The 12999-nt window shown below is 38.3% G+C and overlaps 1 protein-coding gene and 1 long non-coding RNA gene across 9 annotated transcripts in view; one reads left to right on the top strand and one right to left on the bottom strand.

The window, feature by feature from the left end:
• The window catches only part of LIN28B (lin-28 homolog B), a 94986-nt gene that overhangs the window by 28607 nt on the left and 53380 nt on the right, over positions 1-12999 (top strand). For all 3 annotated transcript variants that reach the window (XR_006414436.1, XM_044427255.1, XM_044427268.1), the window contains exon 3: positions 11984-12168. Coding sequence is in view for 2 of the 3 variants with exons in the window: in XM_044427255.1 (XP_044283190.1) it covers positions 11984-12168 (185 nt within the window). In the remaining variant the exon portion in view is untranslated. The remainder of the gene's footprint in view (positions 1-11983; positions 12169-12999) is intronic.
• LOC123021978 overlaps positions 1-12999 on the bottom strand; it is a 33605-nt gene that overhangs the window by 16619 nt on the left and 3987 nt on the right. For all 6 annotated transcript variants that reach the window (XR_006414439.1, XR_006414437.1, XR_006414438.1 and 3 more), the window contains one exon: positions 4410-4511. This is a non-coding gene — a long non-coding RNA (uncharacterized LOC123021978). The remainder of the gene's footprint in view (positions 1-4409; positions 4512-12999) is intronic.

The raw sequence follows: 12999 nt of genomic DNA, 5'->3' as shown, positions 1-12999 counted from the left end.
CTTTCTAGCAGGTATCTGGCACACCTTGAATGACACACAAACCTGAAGGAGGCCATTTGCTGAAGACCTTCACATGCAGGGATAGATAGTCCTTCAAGTTTCCTGGTTCCAAACCATTAAAGATTTTAATGTTCCAAATCAGTTTTTTGACTCTGAATTGGGCCCAGAAACACACCAGGAGCCAGTGTAGCTGATGGATCACTGATCATAATGACCCTGCTCAGTAATCTAGTATCTAGCTTAGGCCACATTACAGTAATGTAAATCTTTAAAGAAAAATTTAAGTTTGCTAAGTGTTGTTGGTTTCTTTGAGTGAGGGGATGGGAAAGTCAATTTAAAGAAAATTGAAAAAGAAAAGCCAGCTTCCCACTACATGGTAACTTACAGGTATTTTGAATGGCAACTCCAAATGCAGCCAAAGTGGCCCGTAGTCATAAGTGATGGAAGTTGTAAAACATCTGGAGGATGCCTGTGCTTAGGCAAGGCTTAAAGAAGCTGCTAAAATGGTGTTGCCTGGAACTGTGATAGAGAATGTGTGCCAAAGTACAGACGAAGTACCCAAAACTAGATGGGGTTGCCTTGTAAATGCCCCATACAAGTTCACTTCAATGAAGTTTCAGTAGGTCTTAGTCACTGTGGATCTATATACTGCTGACTGAATGAAATAATTCAAGGATCTAGCTTGAAATGCTTTCCTAATTATAATATGCAGGATATTAGTAAAGCTCAGAGACAGGAACTGTAGTACTGTCTATATCTCTTTCCCTTTCCTACTACTGTGCTGACTTTTGGCAGGGGAAAGAGAACAGTCAGTTCTCCAGAAGCTGCTCTGCCGGAGAAAAGGGAGCCAAGGACAGACACTATTCTAGTCCTTACCCTTCCTAGAAAAGCTACTGTTTGCATTCAGCTTCCCTGTGGGCCGTCCTGCTAAATAGCCTTGCAGCTCCTGTTCCCCCTCAGTATTCCATGTAATATCCTGTGTCTGCCGCGTGAGGCTGTCAGAGTCCTCCTGCTGTCTGTAGGGCCAGCCCTCCCATTAGGCAGAAGCAGGTGGCTTTGTGCTGGTCTGGGAAGCCATAGTGGAAAGTAGGGGCATTTATGCCGTAAGACTTGAACAGAACTCCTAAATCTGGCCTGCTGCTCTCAGGTGCTGTGGAGGTTGAGCTAGTGTTGAATTAAGATAGAGCTGCCTGGTTGTCTTTTTCCCTTGAAATGGCATCTCGTCCTTCACCTCAGGCAGTAAAAGGTCTTAGAGCAGTCTGTGTCTATGCCTGCTCCAGAGCTTCCTAGCAGGTACCCCCAGCATAGCCTCTGAATGTATCTGCTGAATTAGGGTTCTTCTCTACTGAGTTCCCATGCCCTCCTCTCCATAGGGACATAACAATTTTCTCCAGAGTGGAAGTTTGGTGATTAGAAAATGGATGAGTGGGATGAATTTGAATGGATGAAAAGAGCTCAAGGTTCTGAATTTGGGGTTCCGTATGTGTACAATGTTGATAAATACCCTTAGTTTAAAAAATCCTTCATTTAAAAAAGCCTGTTATGTGCAATATCTAAGACACTCAGTTCAGATATTGCATTGTGATTTTTTGGTGTTTTTTCTGGTCTCCTTGCAAGTGGGTGTGGAGCTGGTGTTCAGACTTGAAACAGAATTGTGCCTTGAATGTCCACACAAATGTTTATTTTTATATATTTGGATTTGCCACCTTCTCCTTGAAATTGGGTTAAGAAGATGTTCTAATGACAAATGGAAAATGATTTACCGACCACGTTTTACTCTGATCCTTAAAGCAGATTGCACTGATGCATTTTTACCTCATTTGTGGACCCACCTATCGATACTTAAACTTGAAATGCAGAATTGTGTCCTGCACATGTATTTCATTTTCCAGTCTTAACTTTCAAGGAAGTTGTGAAGTTGCAAGTATGTTGAATGTTGAGCAGACAAGTCAAATGAAACACCTGGTTTTGCTCAGTTATTTATGAAAGTTAGTAAAAACTTTCTTATGTTTTCTTATTCTGCATAATTTTGTTATAGTTATGCAAAGTGTCTCTAAGGATTTTGCTAGATGTTTCAGCCTATGTATCCAACTTTAAACACATGCATACTTAACCGAGTGCCTGCCAGCTATGTAGGACCACAACTGCAGTGGCAGGGATGATAGGTTTTAGTCAATTCTGAGAATACACACAGCACAGTTTCTGCCTTCCCCTGCTGTTACTGGGTTAGCTGGCATGATGCATTTGACTTTTTTTCCCTGCAAGCAGTTTATTTGGAGTACCAGTTTTCTGTCCAGGGCATACCATCATCTGCAGCTGGAGCAGGACATCTCTGGGTTAGAGTCCAAAAAATGTGGAAAGATCTATAAGTACATTGTGGAACATATCTTGGGTTCGAATTTTGTTGCGTGGGGTTGGTTTTTTCACCCCCTAAACAGCTTGTTTTTCCTGCTGCTTCAGCATGTGTCCCTTAACCACACATGACCACTTATGGCCCGAAGTAGCAGCTGAGCTTTTTGTCTCTTTGCATTTCTTTCTTTACACTTTAAACAAACTTGCTTCCACATTCCTCTATGGACAGTTTTTGTTTATTGACTGTATTTTTAACCAGCCCCAGTCCCTAAGGTTTTCTGTGTTGCACAAATTCACCCGAGCTTCTGTACAAGTACTGGAGCCTCCCCTTTCCTCAGAATGCCCTCTTGTACCCCTAGAAGCAGAAGCTGACAAAGACAACCTCCAGCATGTGTAGGCAGCCTGGGAGAGCCCTCTTGTGTGCATACATGGAAATGCTGTATTTAGGCGCAGGGTTTTAAGTCCGATTTTTTTAAAAGCAGGAGTAAGATTTCAAGAAATAACTGAATTCTGCAGGTGCCAGAGGACAAGTATGGAACTGGATAGTGTCTTTCTTCGACGTTTGTTTTGTGATTGACTGGTTAATTGTTTACAATACATGAATAGCATTTTGTAGTTGCAAGGAACATATGTTCAAAATTCATAATCTGCTGGAATGGATTTTTTTCCTGAATGATGTATTATCCACAGCACATTTTTTCAGCAGAAATTTTTCAAAATGCATTGCTTCATTAGAAAGAGAGAGAGAGAGATGGTAATATAATGAATAAACAAAGTACAAGTCAAATTGGGATACTGGAATGAATGCTAGTCAAGCTATAATTGTTGGCCGTATGCAACAGAGCACTTATACTGCTGCTGATTTCTTCCCTCAAGCAGTGAATTCTGTCAGCTCTGGCACAAGCATGACCTACTGCTTATGCACTGGAGATTTAGCACTTCCTAGAGGGAGCTCTAAAATGAACAGAAACAACTGTTTCAGCTCATTTTGGATTGCCCCCAGATATACTAAATCTCCATTCCGCAAGAGGTGAGTGCCATTTGCAGAAGCAAATCAGTGGAGGTGTAAACATTGGATGCTGCCTAGATTTTCCAATGCGTTATCTGTAAGAAAACTTATATCTATAAATCTTCAGGCATATGAACTATAAATAACAGCTTTTAGTACCTTCATTTTGAAAATGTAAGCAAAGCATTTGCTACTAAGTTGTCGTGTCTTAAAATATTTATGAATATTGCAATGAGAATACTTTCTTCACTTTAACTACTTTTGGCTATTTTGAAAAAAAAAAAAGTTTAATTCATATGATAGACATTTCCACTATTGTTTACTGAAAATAAATTGAATAAACAGAATCAGATCTATCCCAGCTTGGGGCACCAGAAAATGTTCCAGGGATTCTGATTCAACATTTTCTGGAAAACCCACTCAGTTCCTATAGTGAAAGAGGAGTTCACTGTGAAATAAAGGTACTTTTATTCCTGGGTCATTCTTTTAGCAAAGGCTTTGGTGAAACTCTTTCCTGATGGCACAAGCCAAATTTTCACAGCTATTTTAAATGTATTTTCTCTGCAGTTTCAGTTTTGTAAAATTTAAATTAAGGTTGCTGGTCAGCCAGTGTCTCCTGGTCTGGTCTTTTAGAAATCTTATGTTTATTGGTTTTTGTATCGAATGATGATTTTCTAACATAGTACTCCATAATGTTTTACAACAAAACAGAATAATACAGAAATAAAATGTATATGATAGCTTAAATCCAGTCTTTTTTCTTGCTTGCACAAGGATCCCCTGAACTGGCATCTGCTCAGGAACTCTCTGCTATTCTCTTTCACCCTCTGCAAACCTGCACTGGACTCTTGGGGAACCATTTGGAAAAGGCAGTGGGCAAAAATAGTTTCCGCCTCATTTTGGGAGGATCCTCTGCCGGATCGTAAGGCTTCTTAGATGGGAGGAACCACTTTGCGTACACAATACTTTCTTATTGATTTATTGGATTACTATCCTGCCCCTTTAGCCAAAATAGCTCTCTGGGTGGGTACAAAAGTACAGTTCATACCTTAAAAAACATGGTTTGTATCCAACTGTGTGAATCTTCCAGAAGTATACATTCCACCCACTGCAGCCCTGGTGTCTCCAAATGTGTCCCTGAGACTTGGATCTGATTGTCGGGAGAGAAGAGCAAAGAGAAGTCCTGCAGTGTAAGTGGAAGTCCACTGGCATGATATTGGAAGTCAGCCTATATAATTTAAGAGTCGTCTGCATGCTCGGACCAAAAGGTTTTACAACTTTTGTAGGATTGTTCCCTAATTATAAAAAAAAATCATAGATCAGATAATCAGTGGACTTTGAAGAAACAGACGTTGCCTTGATCACATTCTTATATTCTTCTAGATTCTATCCAGTTTTGTAGTAAGCATTCACAGAAGCAAAAGGGATGCAAATGTAGATGGAATGCTTTAGAACAGCTGGACAGCTTTTCTCACAGAGAGGAGGCTTTTCCCATTGACTCTGCAAATAATTTCATACCTAGTTCTAGTCCAACATTCAGGAGCCAAAAGACTCATGGGTTTTAAAGATTAGAAACTGTTGCAGTGTTTACGTAATGTTAAAATAAAAAATGTTGTCATGTCTACACACATGCAGAGTTGACATACTGTACTGCTAGCCACCATTCAAGGTTAATCGTAGCTTGAAAGGCCTAGAATGAATGGAGAAATAAGGTTTGTCTTTAAGGACATCTTGTTTAGAATTCTGTTGGAACCTGATGGTTTTATTTGACTTTGTTTGTTTGGCATTAAAACAAATTTGTCTTGTATGTTAAGAATGAAATCTAAACCAACACAGGATAAGAAAATGTATAAAGGAGGCTGCTTTCAGGTGTGTTCTATGCATGTTATTGCTGAGAAGAATCAGATGTCGCTGTTTGTTGTTCAAGTATTCTTGGGTCTTTGTTGTATTGTGGTCCTTTCTCAGGGTACATAAAACAGTTGGGATCCTTCAGTCCGAGCATGTTAAAATTATGATACTGTGGCACATTCTGCCCTAAAGGACCCTTAAGGACCCATTTTGTATATATTTAGAGTACATGGCCTGAGATAAAAGCAGTGACATATCCATGTGATATAGTTATTGTGTTCTAGCTAAAATATTTTTTTCAGATAATAAACAGTTCAGTGGCAGGATGCCAAACAGGGAGGCACCTTCGAATTTGTAAAATAATAGTAATCATCATCATCAAAACCAATTTGTTCATCTTAGTCATTAGTTACTACTCATTACCATAATTTGCACAGCATCTTCATTTGTAGGTTTGGTGCTATCTGACCCTCTATGTGTGTATTATTTTGGAATTGCTCCAAATGTAATAATGTGAATAAATTCTTGCAAAGTGTTCATAAATAGGCTTAGGCAGCTCTAATATGCACATCAATGGGATTTGTGTTTAAAGAGTATGATTACAGTCTAAAATCATATTTATGTTAACAAGTGAAGCTTCTCCTGCTTGCTTACATTCATTATAAAAAATTAGCATTATAACTCAGCGTTCTGCTCTGACTTTTAATGATATATTAATTCCTACCCAGTCATTCATTTCCTGTTAATGTCCAGGGACAATTAGTCACTCTTACAAGCTCCCCATGTTCATATATGTTCTACATATTTAAGTGAGCTGTCATTTTATCAAGTGGCCAAACTATAAATGACCATGTTCCTGGTTGTCGTCATTTTAAAGTTATAGCAATTTTGTTTTATTTTTTTTTTTTGCTAATTTGGTTAAATTTATGAAAAAGTCAATCTGCTTCTATGTAATCATTTCCTCTGAAATGAATACATAATTAGTAAAATCTGCTTTGACTGCAAATGTCACCCATAATGCTGCAGGAAGTAGTGGCTCATATACTGCTTTTTTCTGTAGAACTTTAAGTTGTCCTTTGTTTCTACATCTACTGAGGTTAAAAAAATACCCCAAATTGGATGTCTGATATACCATCAAAAAAACAAAACAAAACGAATTAGCCTGAACAGTCAGTTATAAACTAAAATCACAAAGAAAATCATGCATATCTGAGCATGCATATAACATTATTCGCCTTAGATAAAATTATTTGACAATATTTGCCTTGCTATTAAACACAGCTACTCAATTAAAAACTAATTTTTCATGATGGATTTTAAAAACCAAAATTAACTTGTTCTGTAGTTTTTATAAGTAAACACGCTGACCTACATAATTTGGTAACTCTTTAGACTCCCAGGTAATTTATTAGTTTCTTGCAGACCTGGGCTAAGAGGGCTTTAATAGACTAGAATCTCTTTAAATGAAGAGCAGAATTCCAGCTGTTACATTTGCACTCGCAGATGTGGCCATGTGTACGTAATTTCTCTTGTTAAGCCCATGAAAAGGCTTGTATTATAGAATGAGCAAAAGTGGCACTTGAGACGTGAGAATGTTTTTTTAACCTTCTGTATGGCATAATATTTGCAGGATCCTTTTAGGCAAATAGTATATTGCATGAGAAGGTTGTTTGGCTCACTTGGAAATGCAATACATAGTCATCCTCACAACTGGGATTTGTTTTCGAATATCTATCAGAATACATCCTTGAAGTGTGTGTGGTAAATTGAGCTGTGTTCCTGGAAGGCTGGTCCACAAATGTAATCTTTGTGATGTAAATGGTTTGGTGGTTCATTACCCTTTCATTAAGCAGCTCCTTCAGTGTTGGCCAGAGGACATTTCCATAGTTAAGCTTTGTGGATTCATAAGTTCACTTACCAGGCTATCAGCTATAGTTTATTTTCTTGTTTGAAAATGGGGGTGGGGGAGAGAAAGAGAGAGGGAGAGAGAGAAATGCAGGCACAGTGTGATCTGTTCCTACAAGCAATGCTGAATGTGATCAGAAAGCTGGTAGGTCATGACAGTAACCCATTCTGTGAACTCCTGATGCTCTGAAATATATTTTGGGGACCACAGAAGATGCCATGACCTGCATCTCTGGTATATGTGTTGTATTACTTGCTTGTATGGTTGGAAGCAGAAATGTGAGAGAACTGTCCCACATGGGAAAAAAAGTAGGCTAGTATAAAATGCAAAGAAATTCATACTAATTTTGGCAGTGACCTTAGCTGATTTAATGGCATGAATTTATTTCATGCAATTCTTTCTTTTTTTAAAGTGGGGAATACTGTCTGTAAAGAGAATTTTGTTAGCAGGATGTTTTGTTTTTTTCAGAGATTTTCATGCTGCACCAGCAGGTGTTTAGACCCTGACTGGAAGCCCACAAAAGAGAGGAAATTCTGAATTAAGGCTCATTATAGGAGCCTTTTCTTCCTCCCGTAGGCACATGCTAATAGGAGTGACACACGCATATCAAGAGGAGAATAGACTGCCATAATGAGCCCCAACTCGGAGTTTCCTTCCTTTTGTGAATTTAAGTCAGATTCTGAAGAACCCACTGACACTGGGCACAATGCAACAGGAAATTCTCCTGTGCAAGCCCACTAGAATTAATGTGGTTTACATTAGAGCAGGGAGAACTTGTGCAGGGGATGTTCCTGGTAGAAAATGCACAGCAAAGCTTTTTTAAAAGGAAAGACTAAAGCAGCCTTCCCCAGCCTGGTACTCTCCATTTGTGTTGGACCTCGAGTACCAGCACACAACATGGCATTTGGTGAGCACCAGGTTGGGGAAAGCTGCTTTAAGGAATGACGGTGTGGTGCTACTTTTTGCCCAGTTCTGTACTGCTAAAGTAATGCAAGAATGTGGTCAGACACTGTTTTTAACCACCATTCTTTGTGCTTCAAACAATACCATTTTTGCGATCCAGCACATCGTATTAAAGAATGTATGTAGACTACAGTACAACTATAGTATCCTTTTGAGTTAATGAACCTTGCTCCCAAGTTACTGCTTTCAGTTATAGCTGAAAATCTAAGAAAGTCTATTCTAAAGTCATCCTGTTAATTTAAAAAATGGAAACCTGAAATACTGTTTCACCCCTTTGTGTTAACAATTGTGCTGATTTGTTAAAAGCCTGTATGAATTGTTTTGCTTTTATCAAGTTAATTTGTATTTGCTTCTTTAATGGATGACTTTAAAAGGCCAAATCAAGAGAAGATCAAACTGGTATTGCTAACTGGATGCTTTAGAATGCAATGGTAAGCCAGAATTGCAGGGAATTCCACCTTCTTGTTGAATTCAATCATGGCCACTGTCTTTTAAAAAGCCTTAACTGGCATTTTGGGTGAAAAGAGATTTTTCTAATATTATGCTTATGCCTCAGACCTCTCTGATTAGTGACATCTAATTACTTTTCACTTATGCATGCAGATATTTCTCTGTAATAAGTAGTTTACAATTCCTGTCCAAAATAGTGCTTTTATTGTTTGCTTCTACAATACTCTGTATAGTTGATATTCATATAATATGGATAAAATGTGTTTCAGTTTCTTCAACAAACATAATTGGAGGGTTTGATCTTCTTAGTGGTGGTAACATTTTGCTAATGAAGCATAATCAATTTTCCCAGGAACTGCTGTTACATATGTAAACTGCATCACTGCATCCCTATTTGGGGCTTTGAAGAAATAGATTTTCAAATATCCTTTGCAAAGTTAAATAGGCAGCATCTCTTCATTGATTACAGATTCCTCTCTTCCCAACGTAGTCTTTTTGACGAATGCTAATATACAGCAACACTTTCCCTATTTGATTCATTGGATTACTCTTTATCAATCTTCCTCTTTCTCACATGCACCCCTCAGAAGTCCACTAGGAATACAGCAAATCATTGGAATTCATTGCTTGTAGACTACTGGAATTTAATAGGGGACTTTGGCCCTGAGCAAATTCACTGTTCATATCATTCCTTCTGTACTTCAAAATATATTTCTTCCCCATCTCTTGCCTTTTGCATCATCTAGCCTGATAAAAACTTCTGAAGAATATCAAAGCTTGCATATAATTATAGCATTTTGGTTGGTCCTGAGAAAGGTATTGAGCAGCTGTGGATTGTGGTTTCAAACTACATGTAATTAACTGGGTTTGTTCAAACAGGGAAGGAAAAGAAACTACGGCGGCTTCTTTACCCTTCCCCCAACCCACCTCATTTTTGTAATTACCTGTGTTGCACATGTCATCTGAAACTAGTTAGGGTGGGTGGTGGGGGTAGTTTCCAAACAACCCTGGAACACTATGACAAGCGGATAGTTATGAAAATGGGGTTGTATGTGACCAGCACATGTAGTGTGGGAAAAAAGAACCACTATGGGGCCTTTAATTTCCCCATTGTGCAAATCTGTATTTTCTGTCACATTCTGTCCCTTACAGGTCCTAGAGAACTGATTTTTGCATCTACTGTGGCTAAGCCATTTAATACTTTCCATGTAAGACAGGTACTAAATGGTCTTTTTTATTCATTCTCCTAAATTCTAACCACCTTTTCATCTGAAAAGTGTTCTTTTCAGAACCCTACCCCAGAAGAGTCTTGCATTCCAATCTCTCAAGGTTAACCTTCATTTGACCAAACATTACTGTAGTTCTTTCATCCTGTCAAGGCAAGACAATACCACTGCTGTTGTCATGACTGCATATTCCAGTTAAGACATCCTCAACATTTGCTCTTGAAGGGCTGTCAGGCCCTCAGGAAAAGATTTTGAGGTGGCACAGAGAGCTGGAGATGAGAAGGCAGTAGAAGACAGTCTTGTCACAGTAGCAGATACAGTCTAGCTCTCTAGCAGGGCATGTGCATACTATCATAAAAGCTATGTTTGCTCTATGCAGCTGCTAGGTTTTGGCTAAAACTTAAAATGTAAGGCACCTTTAGTATACGTCAAAGCTAGTAAAAATTTCAAGCACGTTTTTAACTGTCATGTTTTTTGTTCCCCTCCATTACAGTTTCCTCCAATCTGTTGAAGGAAACTCCTGCTTAGACTAACAAACTGACATACAAGGGACAGAAGCTCTGTTGTGAAGAATGCTGTCCCAGGGAGGAAATGTGCCAGAAGATGCTTTCTCTAGCATGGGTCTGAACATAGCCTTGCATGTTTGAAATGTACTTCTGCTCTTCTCTTTCCCTTCTTACTGTACACCTTTCAAGAGGATGCACTGATTCTCAGCACTGACATTTTGAAGGGCAAGAGGCTGCCATGCAGCTTCCAATAGGTGTCTTTGCATCTAAGCCTATGTTTGTTATATAGTTGGATCAAATGCTGTTAATCCAGAATCTTAAATTTGACATAGTTCCAAATCCTAGGCTTTTATTTCTTTCTCTACAATAAAGGCTCAGTTCAGACACATCTAAACAAATGGCAAAATTTGTAAATCTAGAAGATAATTGGAAATTCTGTTTTGATGTCATAATCTTAATACAAGCCATTTGCTTTTAGACAATCTGTTATTTAGAACAAAGAAAAGATCTATATCGAAACCATGGTAACACGATAAATGTACTGATGATTTACATTAACATGATCATATTTTCAGTAGGAGTTTCACTATGTTCTTTTAGCCAATTGAATGTTAGGTATGCTGCTTTGAAATAGTGAATTATTTGCCTTTGTTTCAGAAAAACTCTTCAAAGAAAAATCAGCATTTGATGTCTACATATTGAACTTGAGTAACTTAAGTGAATTTTGTAATTGTACTTCAGTTTTTTTTCCTCCAAACATATACTATGAAACAGAATTTATATGTTTATCAACAGTTTAAAATACTGTTTAGTTGGCCAGTGTTTCCCAAGAGTCTGTATTTATGCATATACTTTTAGAATTTATTGACCATTTTTTCCCAGTGGCAGACACTCAGAAAGGTTTATAGAACTCGATCCATGAAAATACATAGGTACATCAATCATAAAACCTCACCTAAACCACACATTCAATGAATGGCAAATTCAATGAGATAGTAAAATATAAAACCAGTCAGCATTTTTATTCATTATATTTATATCCTGCCTTTTTTCCTTTAAAGGAGCTCAAGGAGGCTTATGTAATTCTCATCCTCCTTTCAATCCTATCCCCACAACAGCAACCCTGTGAGGCAGATTGGGCCCAGAGTCCCTTTGTTCGCTCTATGGCTGAGTGGGGACTACAGCCGAGATCTCCTGAGCCTCAGTCACACATTCCTAACCCTGCACCACACTGGCTTTTACCAGAACAGTGACAGCATTCATTTAGCTTCCATGTTCTTCAGGAAGCCTATTTAAATAAACTAGTAAAGGGCAAGCGTTGTACCTAATGTTTTTCCTGAAGAGCAGCTTACTGAGCCAGAACAATTTTCCAGCTATAATCCCTAATCCAAAGTTTCACTAGCTGCTTTGAAGCACACACAAAACGCTCACATTAGAAACCTTTGCTCATTTACTTCAGTGTCAGAGGAACTCGCAGTGCAATGGTATTATCAAGGGTTGTGTTCCTTTAGCTGTGTGCACTTGGGAACTCTAATCTGGTCCAACATGGGGCAGTAACTTCAAGCACTAATTATTTGGCTGGGTTTTATTTCGGAAATCCTACAGGGTACAATTACTGTCCAGAGTTGCAGATATAATTCTGTTTTGTTTTATTTTGTTTTGTTCTTTTGGGTGGAGTTTTTTATAAGTCTATGGTAACTAAACATATTTTTCCTCTTCACAGAGCAAGCTTTACATGGAAGGATTTAGAAGCCTAAAAGAAGGAGAACCAGTGGAATTTACTTTTAAGAAATCTTCCAAAGGCCTTGAATCAATACGGGTAACCGGTCCAGGTGGGATTCCCTGTTTAGGAAGTGAGAGACGACCCAAAGGAAAAACAGTTCAGAAAAGAAAGCCAAAGGGAGATAGGTAATTAATTTGCTAACTTTTTCCTCTGTCTGCATCTTTCTGAAACTCATTGATTATGGTTTACAATTGTTTCTATAAAGAAGTGATTTTTTTTTGCAAACTTGGGTTCAGTTGTAAAACTATGGGTGTGACTTGCTTAACTTCTAAAATAAAAGTTGTGAATTCTCTGGAAGCCACATACTCCTATTTTCAGAGTCCTTCTGTCTAATCCAAGACATGCAGTGTTGTAGTTGCTCTGTGGTCTTTGTGCGTGCAAAGGAACATTCTTCACAATGGTGGTTTTCTATGTGTCAGGATCAAGTCTTCGCACTGGAAGTGTGTTCTAGGTGCATGCCTCTCAAATTTAAATGTAGCATTTACTTATTAAATGTCAGGAGTCCATCTTGCATATCATGGAAGGATATGCTAGTTTGTTATAAAAATGGATTATAATTTTCTGATGATCTCTACCATATTTTTGTAGTACTTTGGTGCCTACAACGACTGTCTAGGGACTCATTTTTTGATGCTAGAGTAGAACAGAAGTTTGGAAGGCTACATTTTAAGCATTGTTAGCCTAACACAGCATGTCTCAGGCTTTCAGTTTAACATATGGTGGTCAGCTTGTTTTACTTGTGAATTCTTGTTTAAAATTGTATTTCATGTTATGCAGCACTATGGTGAAAAACCTAGAAGTTTCAAGATTTGAACTGGAGTTAGACCAGGGTGGTATTTTCTAGAAGCGATCCTAATGGAGCAAAGTGTGGTGAAGAAGGATGCTGCAGAGATAATGTGGCAGCTGTTCTCTGTTTTGAGCTGCATTTATGTGTGAGTGGAAACTTTGTTTTCGAT

This window comes from Varanus komodoensis, unplaced genomic scaffold (genome assembly GCF_004798865.1).
Source record: "Varanus komodoensis strain SLA01 unplaced genomic scaffold, ASM479886v1 scaffold1, whole genome shotgun sequence".
NCBI classification, from domain to species: domain Eukaryota; kingdom Metazoa; phylum Chordata; class Lepidosauria; order Squamata; family Varanidae; genus Varanus; species Varanus komodoensis.
Note: the sequence above shows the minus strand (reverse complement) of the source record. Positions and strands in the feature narration are given on the sequence as shown.